Source organism: Cygnus atratus, chromosome 5, assembly GCF_013377495.2.
Source record: "Cygnus atratus isolate AKBS03 ecotype Queensland, Australia chromosome 5, CAtr_DNAZoo_HiC_assembly, whole genome shotgun sequence".
Taxonomy (NCBI): Eukaryota; Metazoa; Chordata; class Aves; order Anseriformes; family Anatidae; genus Cygnus; species Cygnus atratus.
This window is the reverse complement of record NC_066366.1, coordinates 6,067,053-6,094,546: the sequence shown is the minus strand read 5'-3', so window position 1 is coordinate 6,094,546 and position 27,494 is coordinate 6,067,053. Positions and strand designations below refer to the sequence as shown.

Below are 27,494 nucleotides of genomic sequence, written 5' to 3'. Positions count from 1 at the left end.
AAAACATACAAAGTCAGGATAAAATGCTGAAGTCACTGCTGTTAAGGTGCTTAACTGTTGATGAAACCTCTTATGAATTTAGAGAAATCATTACTACATTTTTATTCTGATTAAATTTACTGAATCTGGTCCTAAAAATTTCCAGTTGTCAGTGCTACCAGATTTGCATGAACCTTTATGGATGTAATATGGCTTTTAAATGTGCTTTGATATTGCCTTTCTGCTGAAGATTTTGAAGGTTTTGTGTAAATTACATTCCATGATTTTTTTTTATAGAATGTGGAGTTATCAAAACCAGTTTACAGAAAAATAAACTGTCAAGCAACTTAATCAAGATCACAAATCACACTTTAGCTGTGATTAAACTTCAGGAGTTCTGCTTTTTACATACAGTGTTTTCCTCTTGAATCAAGAATGTTTAAATAGTCTTCTTTCTTCTTGCGTGTAAATACTGTCCATGCATAAAATAACAAATGTTTGTGAAACGGGTAACATTTCTGCCATGAGTGTAAAATATAACACGGGAATTTTAAAAGAAGAGCACAGTATAATACTGTCTGTTTGGTGGGGTCCCTAAAAGCAGTTCTGGTAATGGCAGCCGTTGTGCTGGTATGTAATCTGAAAGATAAGGAAGTTTTACTACAATATTTAAATGACGAAAAAGCCTCCAAATACTCTTAGCTTGATCGTTTAAACCAATAAATGGGTCTGGATCCATGCTGCACTTTAGTTCTTCCTTGTTGCCAGTACAGAATCTGAAGTAGTAGCATTAATATGTATTCTGAATTAGTAAAGTGGATGGTATAATGCCTACTCAGCTCTGTATAATACAGAAGTATTGTGCATTTAAAAAAATAAAACAATCCCAGAAGTAATAATCTCCTTATCTATTAAACATGATTCCTGACCTTTCATTTTAATACTTCTCTAATTACATGGTTCATATTCTGGAGATAAGCCATCATTTTTAAAGTGTCCATATCTCCTGAAAATTAATTTTTACTTCATATGTGGCCATTGGAAGTTGTTTTCCCTCCTTTTGAGAGAGCATTTTGTTATATCTTGTTTTTAAAGTTTTTTTACAGTGGCATGCTTCAGAGGATTGTTTCCTGAAGCACTTTTACAAAATTTGTATGATTAGTGTGTATAAAGATGTAAAAGAAATTTATTGAGAATAATTCAAAATAACATTGAAACTATCATGCTGGTGTGGTTGGTCTTAAACACTGAGATAGATTTCTTTTATCACCAAAATTCAGCCTTAGAAATGAAAGAGACTTTTCAAGAGCTAGAAAACACTTGCTGGGCCATATTTAGTTTCTGCAGTGAAAATCTGTGTTATTGCTAGCGCTTCCATGCTGTTAGTGTTCTGCAAAAGTTTGCATAGGTAGGTTAGACTGTTTGTGTCACTTCTGTTGATTCTGGATACATCCTGTTCTCAGATTAAAAAGAACAGATTCAAAACAAACATACAAAACTTTTACAGCTATCTGCTTGAGGTTCTCACTTAACCTAGGAGGAAGGGTCAGCTGTTTATATTCCTGCATACCAACACTTTCTCACTTTTCAGAGAAGGCAATATTGTCTGGACTCACTCTATTTGGTGCTGTACTTAATTTTCCATTATATTTCTTGCTTGTGGGACACCCTCCCTAAACTGTTTAAAGTCCTGTGACTGAAAGCAGCTTTCCTTCAGGTAGTGTTTCCAACCTTGAGCAGATGAAGTGTAATGAAAACAAGGAAGTACAAAGGAAGTACAAAACCGCATCCCATTAACAGCACAAAATCACTGTCTGTAGCCTTGCCGCATGCTTGTTGCTGTGTGTATTCCATATGATGAGACTCGTATGCAATTTTGTCTGCCGCTAAGAAAGAGTTAACATATATGTAAAAAAAAAAAAAAAAAAAAAAAAGGTAGGTTGAGCCTTATTTTGCAATTTTGGAACTTCTAATTCCAGAACTGTAAATGTTGATTCTGTTTGCTTTCCAATCTCTTAATTGCATTTCTTCATTATTGTGTTAAAGTCTCCAGGACGTGCAGCAGGACCTGAGCCTCGTGTCACCCCTTAGCAAAAAGCTGTCATCATCGACATCAGTTAAAACGTAGCTAGAAAAAGCATAGTAGCCAGTTGCTACTTTCCAACTTCAGTTATGGCTAGAATCGCCCATGTGAATTAAGCACTGTACTGTGGTGGTGGATAGTGCGTGTTGTGCACGAGATGAGCACGAAAGCACCGTGATTCTCTTAGAACCGTGCCTGTCCATTTCCAGACACTGTATGCTGCCGTTTAAACATCGTATGTAGACATTATTATTATTCTGTGCTCAGTTCCATGAAATTATCTGAATGTTTACATCTTTGAAAAGTATGACTAAGAGCATGCATAGGTGAAGTTCAGCCGTTTGGGACCTCAGTTTTGTTGATCTTTTCAGATGGCTCTTAGAAGCGCAGTAGGAGGGGGGTCATCTCTTTTATTCCACTGAAAATTGATTGTTTGCCAAAAGAAAAAGGAATGCTTTAAGGCATAACACCTGCTGCTGCCTTCTTTTGCATCATGAATGTTGCTGTCTCTTCATATTTCAATGACCAGAGTAGTGGGGGAGAGCTGAGTGCAAAGAATAAGATCCTGAGATTTTTCAGAATTGTCTCTAATATCAATCCATATATGAACAGAAGGTGTGTATACTGGGACTGAGTATCAGACCAGCTGTAACACATGAGCAATAATATCTCAAGTGTACTTAAGACAGTTCAGATCATCAGCAGAAAGTATAGGCAATTTTGGTTGCCTTGCAGTTATTTGTTGTTTTTTTCTGTCACTACTGTATGAAGGCCAGACCCAAACAACACAGAAGAATTATTTATTTTCCACAGCTCGGGCTGGTAGCAAAAAGGGCTATACAGAGGGGTCTTTGAATAATACAGAAGAATGGAACTGGTTGAAATGAGAAATTTCCCCCGTCAAAATACACTGTTGTGCTAACTAATACAACAATTAAATGACTTGGAAATTTCCAATCAAAAGGTTGTCAGCACTTTATATGTAGATAAAAATGAAGCATCCTATTCCTTGTATTGCATTATTTATAATAGATCATAAAATATTGAAGCAACACTACCTGATGTGATGAAAAATCAAAACATGTAATTTCAGGATAGATTGTTATGAATGCATTTAAAATTACACAAATGTTTTACATGATATTGACTAAAACAGCATATTTTCAGAAGAAAAATGTATTTTGACAAAACTATGTTATGAAACTGGAAACTCTGTGAACTAATATTTTCCTACTTCTTGCTGTTAGTAGTCAAAGGAGTTCCAAAGCCTAAATTTCAGTGAAAGGCCACCAGGTCAACTAGAAACTTAGCTTATTTTAAAGCATGTTTTTGGAACAATGGAATATCTTTTTAGAAATCTATTGTATTTCACCTGGATTTGCTAAGAAGATGAAGGAAAACACTGGAAATAGAACCAAAGTAAATACAGTTTTTGTTCATTTAAATCCCACATTATAACTTATTCCATTCTTCATATCCCTGATGCCATACACGTTTGCCTGTTTCACAATGATGAAATATCGCTGAGAAGATTGTTGTTGCTAGAGATCTGCAATTTTAAGTTTTCCTTGCTTATGTGTCAAACTGATTTGGAAATGAATTTTCTAGTTTCTTAATGAATGTCACAAAAAGCTGTTTTTTTTCCCAAAGAAAATGTACTTAACTCCCCCTCAGTCTGCAACTGCATACACTGAATTTCGATTTGTCCTAATGAAATTTCAAATGAAACAGCTTCACAGTTTTGATATACATATTCAAGAGAATTAAATTCCTTTGAGACTGAGATTTTTTTTATTTTTTTTTTCTGAAGCTGTTGTGCTCTGTCATTTGCGTGTACGGTATGATGGGAGTGCACATTTTTAATTAGAAAGTCTATTTACAGCCATGAAGTTGACACACATAAAGAAAGCTTATATTTCAAAACAAAACACGCTGAGACATCAGGAGGCGGAAACTTAATCTAACGTTTGTATATATGGGGTTGCTCTGAAATCCGCCTGCAGCTTTAGCTCTTATGTGACAGTGCCATAAATCCTGGATCTTTATTTTACAGTCAGCGTAGCAGTGTCACGGCAAGAGATGCGAGGAGGCTTTGGCCCACCTTCTCCCTTGGGCCCCTCCTGTCCCTTCTGCCTTGGAGCAGGGCCCAGCTGCCAGCCTGGAGCCGTGGCCGTGGCACAGCGTGCGAGTGGCTGGGCTCTGCCTGGCACCCTCTGCGCAGGACCTGGTTTCGGGCATGCCCACCTTGCCTCGGGCCTGCTGCGACGCCATTCTTTGGGAATTTGCTGTCCCCTGCACCATTTTTCTTGGAAGTGCACTGACAATGCACAAACTCTTTTCAGAAGCAGATCAATCAAAATCACTGTCTTTAATAATTCCCTTAAAAAATGGTGTGCACGAAATATTTGACAAGATTCATGGTCCATGCGCTAATACAGAAGTACAACTAAGCAAACTTGTTATTCAATACATTTGGTGATAGAAAATGGCATCAGTGTATCCACAGGACTGTGCAGAGCTGCTGTACAGATGTGTGAGTGGGGAAGTACTCTTTTAGATCCTAGTGCAACACCAAAGTTGGAGCTGTTTACATTGTGCAAGTGTTTTGTAGCATTTTAACATTACACAGACAGCAACACCTGCATAAGAAGATGCCGCCTTTTTCCTCTAATCTTGCTAAATATGCTGAATTTCTTCAGCCTTTTGTTTAGGACGAAACTTTTTCACTGAGGCATACTTCTGATTGTCATGCTAGGTTTAGCGAGTAAGAGATATGTTGAACAAACCTCATCTTCATCATTTTACCCTGCCTGGAATTAATATAAAAGCAAGAAACCACAATATTATTATTTTTTGTTAAACTTAAAGGGTTGTCAGTTCTTATAGTGTTACTCTGTGCACAAGTACAATTTGATACAGTTCAGTTTCTGTTGTTGCAGTTCTTTTTTTTTTCAGTATTTCAATTTACAAAGATATGAAGGATTTTATTATATCTTTCCTAAGATTCTGTATTTTTTTCAGAATCCATTTCCACATATTTATTTCCCTTGAGAAGATTTTAAAACTCTCCAGCAGCCACCTCATACCATGATGAAATATATTGTTATAGTCAAGGGAATACAGAACTTAAAACCAAAAAATTCCATTAAATTACTTTTTCATAATACTTTTGCCGTTGTTTTGCTCCCTTTCTGAGCATTTTGTGTCAGAGAGCATTCAGGCACAGTGTCAAAACGATGCTTTTATACAGATTCAGTTTTAATATTTGGCGTTGGGAGGTTTTCATTCAGGCACAGCACTTAACCCGTGTGGACTGCAGGCAGAGTTTAATGAGAGCCTACCCACTACTTGAAGAGAAACCTAAAGCCTGCCCACAGGACTCCCCTTCTCGCCAAGGTATGGCTTCACTGGCGCCTGGCTGCAGCGTGTCTTCCTAAAGCAGGATTCTCTCCTGCCAGAAGGGAGAAGGTAGAACTTTCTGGTTTCCTTGAAACTCTCAGCAATCGTGTTTCGCTTACTAGAAGGGTACTCCAGGTGATGTGAAATTAGGCTTTATAGAAAAACCTGGACGCAGAGGCAGACAGAGAAGTAGTTCCTGAATAGTCTGTATGATCTGCGATGCCTTTTAAGCAAGGAGAGAATCTGAGAATCTGTACACTAATAGTTCAATGGCATTTCAAAAGGAAAAGGAGCCATAGCCTGGATTGTTAGCTCTTGGCTGTGCCTGGTGTGCAGGCATGCACTCGTACATGCACAAAGAACCGGTGACTTTGTAATTGCTCACAACTGTTGTCAGTGCTGTCACCAACCGTGCCTGACTTCCTGCACCCCTTCAGTATGAGCAGTATTCCTGAGCTGTTGCAAGTAACCGTGCAAAAGGTTTGTGAGCTCTTTTAAGGAGGTAAATGCCTTCTTAAATTTATCTGTATAAAGCCTGTAGTTGCAGATCAACAGTATTTCTGCTCAAAATGCGGTTTTAGCAATGGATTAACTCTCTCTGAAGTAGATAATGTTCTGTACACAGGCATCTGAAGGCTGAGGGAATTTGTGTGGAATATGCTTGAACTAGGTTGGGATGTATATTTTGGCACTGAGAAATTCATGAAGACCATGTGTGCCAGACCCGCTGATGCTTCAAAGCTCCAGCATCAAGCAGGACAATAATGCTATTAAAAATATGTATTTTCTGTAATCCTTAAATCCCTTCTTAACTTAAATGAGGAGCTCCAAGTGAGGTAGCTATTCTTGGCAGCGAATGCTTCTTAATGCTGAGTGGTGTAATAGTTTCTAAAATGAAGGATAAATGAAATGCCTGAACGGAGTAAGTAACTGAGAAATGCTGATCCAGGAAAACATGCAGACTCACACTTTACTATGTATTTCAAATGACTTTTATCAGTTCTGATGTACCTAACAGCAGAAGAGGCATTGCCTTTGTACTTTGCTCACCAATGTTGTAGGAAAGTATCATCTCTATAATACTGTTATGACTATACTGGAAAGGAAGCCCCATTTAGGTTTAAGCACATGTTGCAGTTGGTGATAGTTAGAAAAGGTTCCTTTGCCTGTCAATTAATGCTCTGACAAATGCAAAACAGAGTGGCTGGGGAAGAAGGAAGGCTGTTATCATCACTCTGCAGGAAGAACTGAGACAGAGAGGTGGCTTCAGTAGGAGAGCTATGTATGTGATTTGACTAGCCACTGGATAATTTCTTCCTTACCTGGTGTTTTATATGTCTCCTTGAATTTACCATTCCTTTTCCTTTGATCAGCTGGTCTTGCAACTGGGTTCTTATCTGAGATGTTGTGCTGAAGGAAAAGGCCAGTTCCCGAGTAATAGTCACAAATTAAATTGGCAGGGAACCTGGAGTTCTTGCCACAGAAATGTAAATGCGAAGTGCCTGTGTAAGCAGAAGATAAGGAACGTCCATGTCTTCTGTGTGAGTCCACAGCAAATATTTCTCTGGCGCTCCCGTTGCTTGTGTACAGCTCATTACTGTGCTAAAGATACTGATATTACACAGTTGTGGCAGTGGAACATAAATGATAATCTTATCAAAAGATTCCTCGTGTAATTCATTTCAAAGGAAAGGGTTACACCCTCAGCAGCATCACTGAATACCAACATTACCAAACTGCTGAAATGCCAGAGTTAGTAGGTAATGATACCCAGCACGTGTGCTTGCTTCTTGTTACGTGAAATTCAGATTTTCTTGTCTGTTTTTACTTAAGCTTTCCAGAAGTGAGGATGTGAACGGTGGATTTAGGACTGGACCACGTTTTCTCTCTCTTGTTACGAACAAGAGAATTTCAGGTTTTCAGTTTGCATTTCTCATCCATTTGAGAGCTTAAAGCTTATTTTGATTGTGAACAAAGTTCTGAGCCACTGAATTCTAAACATATTGTTGACTGGACTTGAAGGGTGATTAGAGGTGCTTATTAACAAAACATCTATTAGTTCCAGTGAAGGCACATCCTTTCAACTATTTATAAATGGTATATTAGTTCAAAGAATTTTGCGTATTGACAGGAGAAAAGATGCGTGGGCTCAGGCAGGTAAAGACAATTGCTGCAGAAATAGGGGAAAATCCTAATACTAGTGCAAACAGGTTCCTATACTTTCAACAAATTATTAAGAATTTGCTGACAAGATACTCTGTTGGATATAGCAAAATGCTAGTGCTGATTTTTAGCTAAATTTACAAATACAGCAGGAAAATGTGCTCACAGCAATCATATAGTCCTTCAGCTTTTCAGAAACATATCCATAAAACGTAACTCTAATTTAAGCTGGATTCAGTCCTGCGAGTTACTGAGCACTCTGTTTTATCAGTGACCTTCAATGCCTGCTTAACATAAGATCTGAAGTTGTTTTAAGTGTACATTTATAAATCTTTGTTTTATGCTAAGACAGGAAGAATCTGAATGAATTATTTACCAAATTAATTTAGAAAATGTAGGGGAAACATATAATTTGTAATGTATACTTAGAGTTTTTTTCTTTCTTTCTTTTTCTTTCTTTCTTTTTTTTTTTTTTTTTAATGTGTATGTGCTTCTCCATGCATGAGTGGTCCACTGTGTCAACCAGAGATTAATCTTTTATTCACGGAAAGTTTTTTATGAATTTTTGGTGCTGGCAGAAGCAACACCATATATATATAAGCAGCAGTAACATGGGCAAAGTGCTCATGCTGGCTTAAATGTAATCTCCTGACAGAGACGTGAGAAGACTATCGATGAGCCCTAGTTTAAGACACCATACAAGGTCAAGTCTGGGGGGAAAACTCAGTCTGTCTTGTACCTTTTCAAATAAGGTTTTTTGTTTGTGTGGGTTGGAAAAAAATGTGGGAGGAATTTTGATACTGTTTTTAATTGAGCATTTTTAAGAGCTCTAAGTTATCACTGTTAGAATTGACGTGGATCTCAATCCTGGGCTGGCAAACCAGTGCTAGAGGGGACTTTCAGTTTTTGGGGGAAACATTTCAGTCTTGTGTCACCAGAATAAAAATGCCAGTTTATTGACCCTTTTAATGCAACGTATCAATTTTCACAATTGTTTTACTGGGGGGAATTTTTTCATCCAAGACATAGTTTCTAGTCAGAGGAAGAGGTCTGTCAGAAGTGACAAAAGACTTTGAATCTGGGTGGAGGGACAAAGGTTCTGAGTCATCTAGAACATGGGTTCCACCAGGGTGTTCTGCAGCCCCAAGGAGTGCTCCTACATGCAGGAACAGTCAGCTTCAGGGTTGATTTCTCAGTCTCTTCCTCTTTGTTTTGTAGAAAGAGTAAAATACTTCCCTGCTGCCCGAGTGAAGAGACTGGCTTCGCAACTTGGAGAGAAAGTCCTTGAAATGGAGCAGTGATTTGAAAACACATCAGTGCTTTCATCACCTGACTGTAGAGCCAGTTTTTCCCCTCAGTTTAGTGAGAACATACGTGAGGTAGAACGGATCAGAGAAGAGAGTGGCTGAAGGTTACTCTTTTTGGCAAAGTTCATGCTTTTGGTGAGCAGCTAGATTCAGGGAATATGTTATACGGTAATCTGCGTCTTTCATATCAGAAGTGGGGTCTTAAAAGTTGGTCCCAGAGCATGCTCAACTAGAATGTCTTTCAGCTTTTGCAAGACAAATATGCGAATAAGGTTTTCCTTCTTAGACCAGTGTGCATGACAATGAAAATACAAATATATTTTGCAAAACAAGATCCTTATTCCTAGCAGTACTTAAATTTCAATTTTAAAAGTAATTATGCTACAATCCCTTAGTATGCTGTCAGAGCATCCTCAGCTGTAAAAGATGTAATTCTCAAACTGGAGCTCTGCCAGATTTGGTTTTGTTCTGCTTGCTGGGTTCTGTGGGCATCAGTGCAACAAGCTGGGAGATCTTTGGCTGAAGTGGGCTGTTCCTTTTACCAAAGTGAGACAAAAGGGTGGTATGTGGGGCCATCCCAACGTTATGGCTTCCCTGGATTCACCTGACTTGAATTCCTAGTTGATTCTCTAAAGCACTTTTCCATCCAATTTGAGCTATCGGTATGGCACAACATAGGCTGAATATCTGACATCTCATATTTAATCTCCTCCCGAAGAACTTCTGTTTATGACGTCTGAGGCCAATTTGAGGCATGACAAGCTGTTAAGAATAATAAAAAGTATGTTTTTTAAAGAGCATTGCACATACTGTTTTGGAAAAGGAGCTCAGTGTCTGTATCTCCACTACGCAACTGAGAAACAGACTACACTGAAGTGATTTGAGAGAGGTTGCTCAGCAGAGAGATTCATGTTCGTGAGTTCCAATTGAGTGCTTTATCCACATTGCTATATTTTATCTCACTTTATTTTATGAGGCTGTGAAAAACTTTTCTTTCTTTGCACAACTTCCAAATGTCTTTTATGTGTTATGTCTAGCAAATCAGATTAAAATAGGATATTATATATGAAGTGCCTAATTGTATTATATATGACCAGACAAAATGGCAGGAAATATTCTCAGGAAAGAGCAAGAGGTTGTTTTTTTTTTGTTTGTTTGTTTGTTTGTTTTTCTTTCCTCTTTCCAAAGAAATGTGTGAATATTATAAGCTTAAATGAATGGTCCTAAATGTAGTGACTGCAACAGAAATGTGCAAAATCCTAAAACTTATACTGCTTTAGGATTGTTTTATGAAAATCCTTGATGGTTTGCGAGGTTGACTTTTTATAAAACATCACTTTCAGCAAACAACATTTCTCCCAAGGTGAAAGCAGTTGAGACACCACATATCAAACGTTACTTTTCCCTGCCAAAACTTCTTACCAGATTGAAACAGTGGTTATTTTTTGCCAAGTGACTAATATTCATACAAATAGTTTGACAGTAACACTGAAAATGAAAGAATTCCTCAGTGAAAGCATTACCCAGCAAATGCTCCATTTATCTTCATTGAATTTATTGTGGTTAGTCTTTTCTGAAATGGGTATTTTAGCACTGTAATCGTGCAGTTTTGGGTTGGTCTTGGCTCAGGTGATGGGAACTGCAGCTAGAGGACTACTCTGATTAATGCTGACTGTTCTTGTGGGGCCTCTGCCACCAAGGGATTGCCACAGCACAGCCTTGCTTGGCATCCCTGTCATGCCTGCTGGTTGTTATTCTGTCTCAGGGCTGCGGTAGGATGGTTCTACGTCTTAATCCTTGTAACAGAGTTACAAAAGTAGTATTTCTTCATTGCCATTTGACTAAGTGTTCATAAAATCTACCCTTTTTTGTGTATTCATTTCATGCTTCCAAATGCAAGCTGTATTTAGTACATAAACAAACCCTGATTTCATTGAAAAGCAAGTTCAATGTTTTAGCTACTACCTGAATGTAACAGGAAAAAAAAAAAGAAAAAAAATGTTAGTACGCTGAATTGTTCAGTACAGACTCCGACCTCAGTAAATTTACTCTAGATTTAGGTCTTCACTAAATTATATGTTGAGATGAGCCAAAAATTTCTTCAAAACTAAAATTTTCAATCTCGGTCAAAATTGTGACATTATTTCAAATGTTGTAAAATGAGCTGTGTAGACTGAACATGAACTGAAGCATGAAGTTCTTCAACTGTTTGCCACGCGAGGCATAGAGCAACTTGCAGCTTCTGTACAAAACGTCATGAGAAGTCCCCCTTCCACAGTTTACTCTTGCTGATTTGTGTGCTCTGTCGCTTACACTGGGGCATTCTCTTGGGCAATAGTCAACTGGCGCTCTTCAAGCCTTTACGTGCCAAGGTGAGAAAAACAAGTTCAATCTTCAGAATAATTTCCTGTTTCTGATGAGGATTGTTGGATAGGGTTGGCTGCATTAAGAAACTAGAATTTTTGAAGGGATTTCATAAGGTAATACTGTTCAAAAAGATTTTGCTCTTTCCTTGCTGGATCTTTGTGGTTACTAAGAGCTTTTCATACATGAAATGAGAGGAATTTTCTTAGTCAAAATAGCTACTTTTTGAAAAAAACCTATAGATGGAACAAAATGAGATTTACAGCTATGAGAATAATGACAGCTTTCCATGCCTAATAGAGTTTCTCTGTTAGAGATTATAAAAGTAATATGTTATCTGGAGAAAGCTGTATTATCTGTCAAAAATACTAGTAATGTAGTCTGATAAAAGAGCTTAAAACAGTTCACCCAACCATTTTCATATAAATGTTAATATTACAGCTAAGGATAAAAATTCATAGGAAACAAAACTTGGTTCTTTTTTTGTGAACCTTAAATTTACTCTTTGTGACTGCTCAGATGGAAATTTCTCAATTCATAACAATCAGAGTTCATACGTCTCAAGTTTCTGGTGTGGCATTTTCTTGATGGACCGTTTTCAGTCTACTTGCTAATGCCTTCAGCATAAGCCCTGGAATTCAACACGTTACATTGATTGAGTTAATTGAGAATCGTTCAAACCCAACAAAAAGTATACAATTTAACATTTTGCAAATGCTAATTGATGACAAGTTGTTGTTACCCATCACTGTTGATATAGGTGTTCTTTCTTCCTATATATTGAGTTAAGTAAAGAAGAAATTGCTGTTAAGCTTTCCATAAGCAGTTTCTCAGCAGGAAAGTCTGGTTAGCATAGATGCTGGTAGTGCAGTGCTTTATGTTTGTTGTATGCCAGGTTCTTGTTACACCAAACTGTTTTCTTCCTCTTGTTGTTTGAATTGCACCTTGAAATAGACCTTATGGCCTGCCCTATGGTAGGTGTAATATAGCTTTTAGGTTCGTTTAGACTGCAGAACAATTTGCAATACACTACGACATAAACAAGGTTCTTGATAGTGAATAATTTTGGGACATGTTAATTAATAAGACTTTCAGACAGGATTCTCTTAGTAGCTTGTCTTTCCTGTTGATATCCAACATAGCCTTTTCACAGTGAACACACTATTCAAAATTTTTGGTTGAAAGAAGAGAACAAGTGGACGGAATTCAAATACTTTTCCCTATAGAGTCTCACACACTATTTAGTTAGTTAATGTCTTGGAAGCTACATGTATCTCTTTTAGTTTTTCTTCTCTTGCATCAAAGACTTGATCTGACTATCTAGCATCATACTTTTGTAGAAATGGAAGGGTCCTTTTTTCACCGAAGACTCCAACTACCTTGTGCCTGCGATGAAAAACAAGCAGGTAGCTGGACACACGGGCAGCCAGGTGGAGCATAATAAATCTTGTGCTGATACTGCTTTCACAGAACTTACCATCACATTACCTGACTACATTAAATCTTTGCTTGAATAAAATCTCTGCTCAGGTAATGATTACAGAATTAAATTTGACTTCCAGTAACAAGATTGTAGTCTATCTATGTAAAGTCTGTGCTAGAAGTTACATAGTAATAAACTACATGCACATTTTAGCCATGCCTTTCTTTGACAGATTTGCATACTCTTCACCAGTGCTCCAAAGTGGCTAGTCCAGTCTTCAGGTGCAGTGCTAAAGAAGGCAATTCTCAATGAGCCCAGCAGTGCTCATTAATGCTACACAGCTTTGGATTGCAAATTACAGACAGACTGATTACTGACACTTCTTTAAAATGTCCCTTAGACATTTAATTCATCTAAGTATAAACTCCAAAGGAAATACTGTGTCCCTTATTCAAAGAAATTGATTACAAAGGAAAGTGTATCTTCAAGGTAGATGTGCTAAGACTTTGTACATCATTGCTTTTCCCTTCCATATAAAAAGCTGTGCTCTAAATTAAATCCAAAAGTCCAAATATTATTACTGTTATGTAAACCCAATGCTTTCTTCATAATGGGAAAGTTTCCTCAAGTAGATTGCAACATTCTGGAAGTCAGACTCCTTATTAACTCTTCCAAAGAAGAAAACTGCCTACAAAAATGCCTGTCTTCTGAACTTTTTTTTTTTTTTAATTTGGTTGTTCCGTTAGAGCACAGATGTTTCAGTGGGTGGAAAGTGATGATGTGTCCACAGAACAAGGAATGGTGCTGAAGGACCTTGCCAGTGGTTTAAACAGTGGACACAAGCCAGTAGAGGATTTATGTAACTTCATCTCCTTTGTACTTAATATTAATTCCTTTCTTTGTGGTGTACATAACTATTTTTGTAAGTATTTTGACATTTTAACACCGATGTACATTTTTAAGTGCTTTTAACAGCAGAGAGAATTAGCTTATTTGACTAACACTTTATAGACGTCAGATAGTGAGGTCTATCACTCAGCATGAAATGTTGTAATTCTTAGAAAAGCAAACCACTCATTCATCTGTTTAACAACCAAGCATTTATCCAGTCCTGCTTTTCAGGAACACCCAAAACTCCTCAACCTCTTCAATGTTTGGAGTAGGCAAAGAATGCAAGATTGAACCTGGGGCTGGTAAACTTTCCCTTTTAATATCCCTACTTCCATGTTTGTAGATTTATAAAAGTTCAGCCAAATTCTACTCTGTGTGACGCTCATTCAAATCCAGGTTAACTCCAAGAGTCTTGTTCAGGATTTACACTAGTTTCCTTGAGGGAATAAATTATTCCAATAATATTACAATCACAACAGAAAGCAAATCAAAAACAAAAGCCACTAAATAAAATGTTAAGACTTAATATCATTGAATTCATGGATTCAAAAGAATTCATTGCATAGAGATATACTCCCTTTGAGACCTCAGATTCTTGGGCCAAGTGTTCATGTTAGTTTTTAGGATTTTTGTTTAATATACAGTTAGTTTGCTGGTCCATTCTTGAAAATGTGAGGCTTCCCATTACACATAACCTAGAGTTTAGCAGGCTATAATTTTGCAGATGCTACATTTTAATCTGCATGCTTTTTTCCTGCCAGTTCTTTCCTTCTTGCCTATGTGGTCTGACTTGATTCCAGAATTAAAATCAGGATTGTATTATTTTTAGAGATTACATATCTTTTTTTTTTTTTTTCCCCAGTGCTGGCCAGGATACTATTGCTTTCCTGTGTGTTATGTGAGACTGCAGTAATATCATCCACCACCCTAAAATATTGTGTTATTTGGAATCCTGTTATATAAGTGGTGAACCATTCCTGTATTGCACCTTGGAACTTATTATAGAAAATCAAACCTCCATGGATATGGAAAAAAAAACACCTTTTAAAAAATATATATTTGAGATGTTTTTGTATTTTCCTGAAGTCCTAGAATCTGAAATTTATAAAATATCTTAAATATGTATTTTAATATCTCAGATCATTTGATGTTTGAGTTTTTCTAACTAATATGGGAGTTCTATACTGTATTCCATCAACAGTAGTAGTCTTTATTAAGAAAGCTTCAGTTTAATTTTTCTTCAAAGGAACTCTTTTTTGGAGGACCTTATTCTTTTATGGTCATTTTTTTCCACCAAACACTTGTGCAATAAGTATTCTTGCGTTGATGGTAACTGATGCAGGAAATTGTGATGTAGCCTTGAGGTTCAAACACTGCCTCTTCTTCCAGGACTGTGTTCTAAAACACAGCCAGAACTTTTAAATTATTTCTTTTTGGTCATCTGTATTCCTTGAGAAAATTCATAACTTGCAAGGTTCAGCAGTTTGGTAGGCTACAGAAATGCAAAACATGCCTGCATTTATGTATTCATTTGTTGCTAGTGGAAATGGGCATGGATGTGCTCCAATTATTTAGAATTTAGACAAATATTTTGGGTTTTGTTTTTTCAGTAACCGGAAATTCTACCTGCAATAACTACTCATAGTTGCTCATAGCTCTTCCCTTAAGTATTAGTTGCTGGATTTTTTTACTTTTATTTTTGTTTTGTTTCATTTTTCCTTATGATTCCATTCATTGTTGTGCAAAAAAGCAGGATTGACTTGCCTGGAGAAAAGAATTTACCTAACACTTAAATGCATCACAGATGGGTCTACAGTGATGACTGCTGGAAGAATCATGTCTAGGGATATGAAAGCAGCCGAATGCTTGTTAGCTGAAAATAGCAACTCTGTGCTTTGAGAAAACAGATTCATTTCAGTTGGCCTTCTCCAGAAACATTCCTTGAAGAAGTGTGTTTCAGACAAGAGCTACACTAGATTTGTGAAAAGCAACATGTGAAAGGTTCATTGAGTAACTTTTATCTGGTCAGTCAAAGTATTTACACTTACCTGTAAGTGCTTAATTTTCCTTGACCTGAATTGAATGTATTTTTGAAGTTTTTATGCCAGGATGTCAGTTAAGATAGAGCAACAGCATTTTTTAATAGCCACAGAACATGGAGCTAGTGTAACTCATCCAGGGATTTGTAGTGGTTCTGTATTTCTAGAAAAGATATCCTTCTTGAGAATTTTTAGATGACCTTCTAACAGCCATTTCAACGTGAATTATCGTTTAGTCTTATGAAGTGCAATATATAATAGTATTTTATTTTATATAAAATAAAATACTATTTATTTTAGTACTATTAAATAAAATAAATTAATTAAATAAATTAAATAAATAAATAATTAAATAATTAAATAATTAAATAATTAATAATAATTAATAATAAATAATTAATTAAATAAATTAAATAAATAAAATTAATTAATTAAATAAAAAGGTACTATTAAATAAAATAAAATAAAATTTATATAAAATATTTTATTTTATATAAAATAAAATCACACATTCAAAGCTTCCGTGAAAATTGTTTTTACTTTTTACTGTGATATATGAGCAAAAGGTCACTTGATGTGCTCCTCAATAATTGAGACAACCTTTCTGAGAAATATGTGAACAGTCTTACTTCTCTATTTTGCTGTTGCCAGAATAAGGCAGACAGAATAAATACTGTTGATGATCAAGGCAGAACTGTAGATTAGGGACTTCTTAATACTCAAGTTAAGAGAATTAGATTGTACTACATGGAAGTAGTAATACAGTAGAGCAGTGCCAGTTTAAGCTTATACTAGCTCCCATGTTTTCCAGTACCTCACATTAATTAAAATCTATCAAAGTAGTAGCTGCATACATTATGTTTACTCAGATTTTATGCAGCATTGAAAAAGTCAAAGAATATTAATGGCTTTAGATTTAAAACTCATTAACCACCATCGTATTGACCAGATAAACTCATTAACCACCACCGTATTGACCAGCTAAATAGAGTTTAAATTCACTCCTCTGTGTCAGTGCCTCTCTTTTGTCATGGAAAACCAGAAATAGATTCGTTGGGTCAGCTAGAAATGTTTTGGAATGCTGGCAGTAGGATTGGGTAAGGCAATGTAGATGCCTGCTCACTGAAGCAAATCTGGTCAAACTATAGATATTGTCTTTTTCTTATAATGTAAATTTGTATTTTGAGTCAAAATACTTGTTTAAAGTTATATTTACAGCCAGATGATGGTTTTTTAATGTAATTTGGCAAAAGTGTGTGTTATTAAAACCAGAATTCTGAAAAAGTTCCTTCAGGGATGAGTTTTGTTCTTTCTCAAAACAATATGATTTATAATTTGTTGCCTGAAACTTGACCCAATGTAGTGTGAAATTTCACTTCATCAATGACAGTGGACCACTGAATAATTTTGAAGAGAAATTTTGCAGTATCACAGCATTGGCTGTTTCCAAATAAAACTTGGCAGCTTCTGGTGAATTTTCTTTGAGATCTGAGGAACAGAAGGCTTAAAGTACAATCTATGAAGTACATATGTAGTGAGAAAGCTATTTTGTCACAGACACCTTTGAGTAAAACCCTTGGAACAACACCAGTTCCAAGTCAGCCTCTCTGGTTTTAACTTATGTCACTTAAACCTTTCTGTTCAATATCATTCACTCATAAAAGTAAAAAAAACCTGTGCATATTGGACTGAAAAACAGACTCTGAATTATAGATCGATATGATTCACGTTACCTGCTTTGACCTGGAGATTTTTTTTTATACCTGGTGAAAAATACTGTCTAAACAAAAGTTAGTTTGAAAGAAAAGAAAAAGTAAACAATCTGGAAACCTCTTTTCTAGCTTGTTCCATGTGTCGTAACCAGTTGCTATAATTAAAAAAAAAAAAAAAAAAGGAAATGTTGCATCCTTGAATATTTTCAGTTCATTAATATTTACCTGAACCTCCTGTAATCAGAATCACAAACAAGGTTATTTGCAGCTGTGCATAGAAAGGACAATCTTTTGTAAACTTAGAACTGAAATATTCTTCTATATTCATTTTTTTTCTATTATAGTGAGTTATCTGCATGTTTTAAAATCAATTTACCAAAGAGTGCTGTGCTAAGCAGAGAGTATTATAAGTAATCCCACTGAAAGAAAACATGAACTGACAGAATGCATTTGAGAGACATTGTCTATGTATGTCCTTACCCTTTTACATTCTTCTCTTTATTTTCCTTAGATCATAGATGAAGAAGAAACACAATTCATGAGTAATTGTCCTGTTGCAGTTACTGAGAGCACACCTAGAAGGAGGACACGCATTCAAGTGTTTTGGACGGCTCCTCCTACTGGCACAGGCTGTGTAATTCTAAAGTAAGTATTTTTATGCATATTAAACTTATCATTAAAGTCAAATTCAATTAATAGTAAATCTAAGATTTATTAGATTATGAAGTGAGTTCTTAGATGCTTTCTTCTCACTTAGCACATTTGAACAAAGATAGTTCTACTTGCACAGTTAAATGTTAATGACTTAGAGCCTAAGTGTTCAAAAGTTACTCCATGCTTTCAGTTACCATTGAATTGGTAACCCTAATGGAACTTGGTAGGCTCTCAGTCTACTGAAAATTTTATTTCTATTTATTACACCTGAAAACCTAAAGATTCTGAACTTTTAAGATCAAAATTGCATCCTTCTCATTGAGATGCATATAAAAAAGTCATGGTCTAGGTTGCGATGAACAATAGTTCTGTAGTCAGGAGTTTCTAAAAGGACCTTTATCAGTAAAAACAGATTTGTTTATAGGTGAGTACTTTCATTATTTAGAGCTGGTGACCTTTTACTGTTGTTTTCCTATTATCTCTGTAGTTTGCTGCATGTGTATTCATGCTTTTCAAGCAATAGACAAAGGCAATATTATGTAGGTGCACTGTGCTGTCGGGCCACTCTTTTATCTGTAGAAATCTTAAGTCACTTATTACTACTAAGAGTATTGGAGAAAACTGCCAGAGAAACATTATCTCATCTCTTTAGATTTTGCTTGTCATATTTAATAGGATAGATTGGTCAAATATGTGTAGACAATTGGGATTTCTTTTCTTGCTTTGAACTTCTGTCTGGGATAAGCCTTTGCAATTGCTTAGATGTGCCCTGCAGTAAACCAAAAAATTTCAGTCTTATCAGTACTGGGAATATCTTCAGAGACACAAAACAGCTCTAGGCTTTTAAGGGGATGCTATCATAATGATTGTGCTGCAGTTAGTTCAGGCCATTTTAGGAAAATGTGTTGTTAAAACTGCAACTGATTGCTGAACAGGCCAGCAAGCTGGTCCTTGCCTGCTGCCCTCTCACCCAGTGCTTCTACTTCCTTCTCCTGCTCAGTGCCACAAGCAACGTGAGGGTGATTTGGTCTCAGCCGTGACGCTGGCTGTGAAACAGTCTCAAACCTTTGGCAGTGCACATCTATCTGTTGCCTCTTGGGATCAGTAAAGTAATTTTAAGAACACCTGTTTTAATGCTTACTGAAACAACCCAAGAATTCAGCTGTGGGCTTCTTTAAGCTTAAGACAAACAAGTGCATATCAGACTGTAGCTAAACTGTTAAGTGTGCTGCCTGCTGCATGGCCAGACAGGTTGTATGTTACGGTTTATATGTGAAAGTTTTCAAAGGAATTCCTTCAGCAATACAGATAATTCTTTCAGAGTTGTTGAGCTATTTATCAGTAAGGCTATTTGTTTTTCCACTCAGAACAGCCTCCCACTTAGTTGCATAACAAATACTCAAGGCACTTTTACTGTAGTGTAATAAGGTAATAATTTTTCATGCCTGCTTTTGGACAGATGTGATTTAAACTTTAATCCAGTCATCCAGTCATGATATTTAACAACTCAAATTGGTGGATTTTTTAATTACTGCCTTAAACAGGATTGTCATTATCAACCTCCTTCCCCATCTCTTCCTCCCCGCACCCCCACAACAAACAAACAAAAAAACCCCAAGAACTAAAGGAACATCTTATAAATTGAAGTTCACAGAGAAAGGACGAATTTTTAGTGTTGCAAGCACCTATTTACAGTGCGTGCAGATATCCTAGATGTGTATGTACTGCTGAAAGTGAAAGTCAATTGTTAGGTACTTTTCAGTAGAAATATGTGAAAAATACAGACCTGCTCCCAGTGGCTGGTTTGTTGACCTTAGAGGGAAAGTAACTAGACCTGAGAGCAGTTCAAAGAATGAATGAAACAATCATGATTATTATGAGTTGCTAATGTCAGAAGTTAACATAATAATATGGCACCATACATTGCAATGTGTTTTCAGCATTAACAACGTTTGCATTTTTTCTTTTGGATGTAAAACTTTGACCACATCTGAATTAGAATTTACAGTCAACATTCTTTATAAACCTGCTTTATGGTCATCTTCCACAGAATAGCATAGAAACATTGGATGCAGTTTTCACAATTATTCTGACATTTGTGTGAGCTTTAATGCTGTAATAAAAACAACAGTCTAAAAGCAGTTATATTACAAATAGTTACATCCAAACCCATCATGGGAAAATTCTGAAGCCTTGAACTTTAGAGGAAGAAAAAGCCCCCTGTATTTTTCTTTTCTCTGTGTGTGATGGAGTGCAAATAGTTTTTATTATCAATACATATCTGTTTCAGTCCTTGGACTCTGAGCCTGTCTTTGTCCAAGCAGTTAAGCCTATGCTTGAGTCTCACTGAAGACACAGGACAGAATTAGACACAGGACTTTGATTAGATGTCGCACACGGATCAGGAGAGACCCTCAAGCTTTAAGCACTCTTTTCCCTTGCCTCCTAAATGCTAGGAGCTCCATGCAACTAAATCCAAATACATAAAGGTACAGAGACTCCAGCATACCAGCTCTTAAAATTATTTCTCTAGATGGGTGAAATAGAGAAACAGCATATCACTTTGGGGATGGCCTTGGATACTGCAAGATGATTTTAAGCACCGTGATTTTTAGGATTACACATTGGGACTGGAATGCACCGTTGGCTGTCCAATTGAGAAGTCAGCCTTATCTCGCGGCACTAGCTACTTGAATAGAAAGTATTGATATGTGGAACAAAGTTATTACTGAAACACAAACAGGATACACCAGGGTCTTACTTAGCAATAAGAATTCATTTGGTTGCCCTAAGATCTGTGCTAGCTTTAGAAACTACTTACATCTTTCTTGCTGCTGTGGTTGAAGACGTCTGTATGGACTATCCTGAGCTGTTATGCTGTGTGCAGTCTACTTGTTTCCTTGTTCACAGTGCAACATTTCATCTTTCTATCCCTACTTACTTTCCCTTGTTCCTTGTGATTGACGGAACACTAAGGTACCATACAGTAATATGGAAGGACCACATAATTTCCTCAACCTACTGATAAAAGTTGCTGTTTTAAAGCTTAATTGCTTATTTTTGGGGTTCCTCAGAATGCATTTCCTCTATAAAACCTTTGAAAATCGACTGTTAAAACTTTGAGAAATGTTCAAAATTATTTTTGCTATGTGCATTTTTTATAAAAACTAATCATTTTGAAGACAATTGGGCAGTGGCAGAGCCTGGTAGTAGTTACATCATTGCATGGAAGCGAATGATTTTCAGGGGTTTGAACCCTCACTTGGCCAGTCTACTTCTATATTTAGTATATTTTGTGTAAGTGAATCTAAAGACTTTTATTTTTACTTAAAAAAAAAAAGACTAAAAAACAAAACACACCTAAAAATTGTTGTACTTATTTCAGTCTCTTAGCAAAAATCACACATTTGCATTATTTGGTTTTATAGTTAAGAACTAATATGCAGAGGTTTTCATTCCCCAGATCAGTACTTCTGTCTGGTTATAACTTGTTGTATTATAGCTTAATGCTGTAGTTTTTTAGAGCAAGATTTTCACACATTTCAAACTGACTAAGAGAAGATGAATTATTTTCAGGCAAAAGCTGTGATGATTCTCTAGCAAAAACAGCTAGTGGAAATGTATCCATTTTATCAAGGAAAGTCTTAAATCTGGATTTCAATTAGTGATATACATCATTGACAAAAAATGGAATAAATGTTTATTAAAAGTTGCTTTGCTGTGATGCAGAATCACCTCTTTTAGACCACTTTTAGCCCCAGATTTCCAAACACAACTGGTTAGTTGAATTCCTCAAGAGAAAATGTCTCTCAGTGTGGTGCTCTCACATCCCTGAAGTGGTAGGTAAAGGTCAAGCCCATGTAACTGATGAAAAATACAGAATGAAATAGTTTTCTGCAAGTGCTTGTAGAATTCTGTGATAGAAAACAGGAGTGAAGAAAATTTTGTAAATAGTCTTAGCTTGTTTCATATTAAAATTTCATGGTATGGAGAATCTTGTTAATATCCAAATTGATTAAATCTGTCAGTTGGTGAAGATCGCATGAAGAGTTGAGTACTCCTAGATGGTAATTATCTTTTCCTCTGTTAGTATTTGATATTTTTCACTGAGTCTTAGATTAATTGTTAATGTAGTAAATTTTGGCCACATGCAGATAAGTAACATACAATTACTATTTAGAAAATAAACAACACTTATGTGATTGGTTCATACAATAATCAACTTCTTGGGCAATGGATGTGATTTATATGATAAATTTAGCAGTTCTTGCTTACAAGTTACTTATTTCTGCTATACATATGATGCTTAAACAACCAACAAATTAAAATCTGGTATCTGTAATTATTGTTTGTTAACACTGCTTCTTGCAAAAATCCACTGTATTTGTCATAATCTCTCTGCTGTTTGTTTCTGGAAATGTTTTCTGAGCCATGTTCAGGGGAATGTTTTATAATCTTTGAGAAAAAGTGTTTTTTTTTTAATTTTTTTTTCTGCATACATAATTCTCTTTATGTCTTTAATTGCACTGTTTTTGGTTGCATGCGGTCAACAGAGAATAGAATTATTTTAAAGAATTGCGGTCTTCCAAATAAAAGCTGTGATAGATTTGGTATATCAATGTATATAGTGACAAAAACTTTTAGGTAGTTGTGCTATTCTGGCAAAGCTATCATGCTTCCAGGGTGTGATACTTCAGTGCTAGTGTATGGGCCTACTCCTTGGATGTAATACTCAGTTTCCAGCCACCATGTGGATTCTGGCAGTCCTATTGCTCTTGAGCCTTCAAAGCTCTCAGGGTGAATGAAATCCAGCTAGAGTTTTTTGGATATGCACTTCTTGTTTTCTTGTAATTTCAAGCATAATGTTCCTTCAGGTTGCTTGACATCTCATTCTGAGTAAGCGCTACACTGAGATGTGATGTTGAAAAGACTAAAAGAAGAACCAAATGCAAAGGATCCAAATGTCACAAAACCCCATGAGTTCATAACAATGTATATTTACTGAAACTGTCTTGGTATGCAGCCCTCTCTTCTCTATACTCAAAACTCACGATGAGATCCATCCAGAGGGCTCTTGGGGGAGAAACAGAGCATGACACATCTGGATAACAAAACCCATAAAGCATGAGAGGAGCTCTGTAGTACGTGAATTAATAATATATGACCAACTCAGTAACAGTGTTTTAAGAAAAGTGTTTATCAGAAATGCCAGACTGAAATGGTCAGAATGAAATGCATTTCAGAATTACTCTCTCTGAGTAAGAGAATTGATACTACAATCCTCTATCACAACAGCAAGTTGAACATACTTGCTCCTAACAGAACAAAGTTTCAATTGTCAATGAGCAGTAGAGTGGGTCTCCATCAGTCAGGCTCCTCTATTAGATGGATGGGAGCTAGAGAGCGTCTTCCAAAATTATTGCAAATCTGATAGATGATCACAGGGTTGAGCTTAAAAATAAAGACACAACAAAGAAAAATGAATGATACATGATACACAGTTATGGCTGAATTTTTTTTGTGTTATTTTTCAGACTTGTCCCAAATTCCTTATCAGTATCTATGAGATAGCAGGAAAAGAAGTGGGGCAAGGTTTTAAATTCTTCGGGTTACTAGACTAAGGTGGTTAAGCAGTATAAGCAGACTCTTTGCTCCTCTCTGTACTCACACGCTCTTTTCTTTGGTCGCTAGTACTTAGCCAAATACGAGCAATTGCTTAGGCCTTTGATTTGTCTGGGAGATGAATGGTTGGAAAGCTGCGGGCCGAGAAGGACCTGGGAGTACTGGTTGATAGGCAGCTGAATATGAGCCAGCAGTGTGCTCGGGTGGCCAAGAAGGCCAACAGCATCCTGGCTTGTATAAGAAGCAGTGTGGCCAGCAGGTCTAGGGAGGTGATTGTCCCCCTGTACTCGGCTCTGGTGAGGCCGCACCTCGAGTGCTGTGTTCAGTTTTGGGCCCCTCGCTACAAGAAGGACATGGAGGTGCTCGAGAGAGTCCAGAGAAGGGCAACGAAGCTGGTGAGGGGTCTGGAGAACAAGTCTTACGAGGAGCGGCTGAGGGAGCTGGGGTTGTTTAGCCTGGAGAAGAGGAGGCTCAGGGGAGACCTCATCACTCTCTGTAGGTACCTTAAAGGAGGCTGTAGAGAGGTGTGGGTTGGTCTATTCTCCCACGTGCCCGGTGACAGGACAAGGGGGAATGGGCTAAAGTTGCGCCAGGGGAGGTTTAGGTTGGATATTAGGAAGAACTTCTTTACTGAAAGGGTTGTTAGGCATTGGAACGGGCTGCCCAGGGAAGTGGTTAAGTCGCCATCCCTGGAGGTCTTTAAAAGACGTTTAGATGTAGTCCTTAGTGATATGGTTTAGTGGAGGACTTGTTAGTGTTAGGACAGAGGTTGGACTAGATGATCTTGGAGGTCTCTTCCAACCTAGACGATTCTGTGATTCTGTGATACTTACCTGAATAATGTATGGATCAAATTTTTTCCCATATGCATAACTGAGTATTTCTTTAAATGCTTTTACATGAGATGTATTTTTTAAATACATCCTATCTGCTATAAAAACATGAAATATTATTTCACCTACTATTTATGATTCTTGCGTAATTGTGGATTGTATTTCGTGAAAAACAGATTCATGTATTTCTGCTTATTGAAAAGTCACACTGATAAATTTGAAGCACATGAGCTACTGGTACACAGTTGAACACCTACGAGGAGCTACTTCACTATCAAATGTCTCTAAATGCGCAAAGTGTGGAAACCCAAAAAGTACCTTCAGCTCATTTGGATTAGATATTGAGTGGTAATGCAGTCTTTTTATTTTCTCTTCAGTCTTCCTGTATTATTGTCCAGATAATTAAATGCCAACTATTTTGCTTGACTGTTAATTAGAATACTTTAAAATAACAAACAAACAAAAACAGAAAGTGTTCTGCTGTTTTGTTTGTTTATATATATATACAAATACTGAAGCACTTGAGTGCAGTTATAAAATATTTTCAAAAAGTTTTTTCTCATATTATAAACAGTTATACTGATTTTCCCAATAGAATTATTGAGTCTTCTGCATGCAGAGAAATGATCAGAATTCATGTACGAATAGTTTGAAAAATAATAACACTGTTTCTTCCAGTTAATTAGCACATGGCAACTGCAGTAGCTTCTGTACTTCATTTTTTGATACAGACAATAGAAGCATAGCTTCATATTTGTGTGTAGCTTAAATAAAATCTTTTATTTAGGCACTCTATGCATGTCTACACAAAAGATGGCAGTCTAAGATATCTCTGGATGTCCTTAGAACAAATACAACCTTTGATGTATAGAAAATCTCGAGCTGCTTTTATTTTTCCCCATTCTTCACTTTTAGGAGTTGATATAATGGGAATGTACACAGCTTTAAGTGACTAGGGACAGAGATGGGAAGTGAGAAGGTTTGGTCCATTCCTGTCTTTCACATTGGGTTATCATGTTTGTTTTTCAATGCCTCAGTTTTCTCAGAAGCAACCTAGAGATCAGAGACTCTTTATAAAACACCGCAAAACAAAACAAAAAGAAGATATGATAGTATTTTACTGTTCTAATTACTTGAAAAGAATTGAAATGTTTTCTTCTTCCAGATAAATATGTATATATTTTTACAAAATAAATAGGACAAAACTTTAAAATTTGCAATATTACTGCAACTTATTACAGTCCTGTCTTTTATTTTTTAGGCAAAACACTCACAGAGAATTTACTTGTACTAGGAAAGAAGAATAAACTTCTGTACTTCTATATAGCTTCTATATTTAGAGTAGGTCTAATATTGTATTACAAAAATGCATACTTGCATTTTAATATATACAGTAATATATATCTATATATTACTATATCTATGTCTATATAATATATCTAGGTGTCTCTGGATCTCCTGACTGAACACATCTACATTTACAACAAAAACCTAAGCACTTGCTTTCTCACAGATTTAATATTGTTTCTTTATTTTCGCAATGGAGCACATGAATTTGGAAATTATCTGTTGTAAATGGATTTTCATGTAATTTTATGCTCTTATAAATGATCTTTTTTACAGTACAATTAATAGACTAATCCCATAAAATCCAGCTAGAGTCATTTATGTTGTTTTGTTTGCAAAGACATAGCGTTGCAAAGGGGCTTAGCGGTTTTGCTACTGAAGGATAGGATTGTTCCTTGAAGAGAGCAAAGCAATAGAAAAACAGTGGGAAAAAAAAAGAATATATTTTTTTGCATGAAACGAGCTCTTTATATTGACTAGTCTGAAATCAACATTTTCTACTTCAATGAGAAATAAATGTGCACTTCAATTTTATTTACATAATTTTTCTTTTGTACTTATTTTGGTTTTAAATTCCTATAAATTTATAATTAAATGCATTTTAAATAATTATTCGTAAAGGATCAAAAGAGAATACTTTCTAGCAGCTGTCTTAAATAGGTAGCAATCATTTATGAAATGGCCCTTTGTGTGAATTTGTATGCATTTTTGCAACTGTCTTCATAGTGTGGGGCATGCCTGCAAATCGAGTTTATGCCTAATTTTTCTGTGAAGCTTGTAAGATGGTGACTGTTTCTTCCTATATCCATGATGTTAATGATTCAAGTGGATGGCAGCTGGGTGTATATACAGCTGATGGGGAAAGTGGATAATCTTTCCATTATGAAGAGGAAAGGATTAAAGGTTATTTAAAGGTTACTTCTTCTGACTGGGCTGCATAAGCAGATGGATATCCTGCAGCCAGGTCTGTGGATGTTGCTTTGGAGATGCAATTTATTGGTCCCAGGCTTGAGGGAAGATATGAATATCTTCAACTGATGGAGATGCTTGCAATAGAATCAAGCTAGACTTGGAGCTGGCATTATACAAGAGGTGCCTGGCCTGCTTTTCCTAGTACCTCTCAGTCTTTTGTGTTGTGAGAGGTCACTAAAATTTGAGCAGTGGACTGGGAGCAGAATGGAACTGTGGTAGGACTGACAGCACACTGCCCACGTAACGTGTGTGCAGTAAGGAAAGAATGATATTTCCTCTTGTGGTAGGGGTAATATGGTTACGGTTTTATTATGACTGATAATGTTGAATTCAGACTAGTCAATATAAAGTGTTTATTTAATGAAAAAAAAATCCCACTGTTCTTCTGTTGCTTCGCTGTCTTCAAGGAACAAATCCATCTTTCAGTAGCAAAACCGCTAATCCACTTTGCAACAGTTTCACATTGTACCTTGAAAGTGCATATGAAGATTTCACACTAAAAAAAAATCAGTGTTATGGCACATTTTGTGATAAATGTGAGCAACTCATGCAATTGATCAGTCCAAATGGTTATTATATTGCACAAATACTTGTATTTTTTCTTAAACAGGAGCTGCTCTATCCCCCAACAATAACTAACACCAAAACACCCAAACTGAACAGCAATGACCAAAAACAATGTTGGCCTTTGATATGCAGTGGTATG

At 36.4% G+C, this 27,494-nt stretch overlaps 1 protein-coding gene across 1 annotated transcript in view; it reads left to right on the top strand.

The window, feature by feature from the left end:
- The window catches only part of SPON1 (spondin 1), a 186,612-nt gene that overhangs the window by 18,029 nt on the left and 141,089 nt on the right, over positions 1-27,494 (top strand). Inside the window, exon 3 of the mRNA XM_035550153.1 lies at positions 17,872-18,005. Coding sequence (XP_035406046.1) covers positions 17,872-18,005 — 134 coding nt within the window. The remainder of the gene's footprint in view (positions 1-17,871; positions 18,006-27,494) is intronic.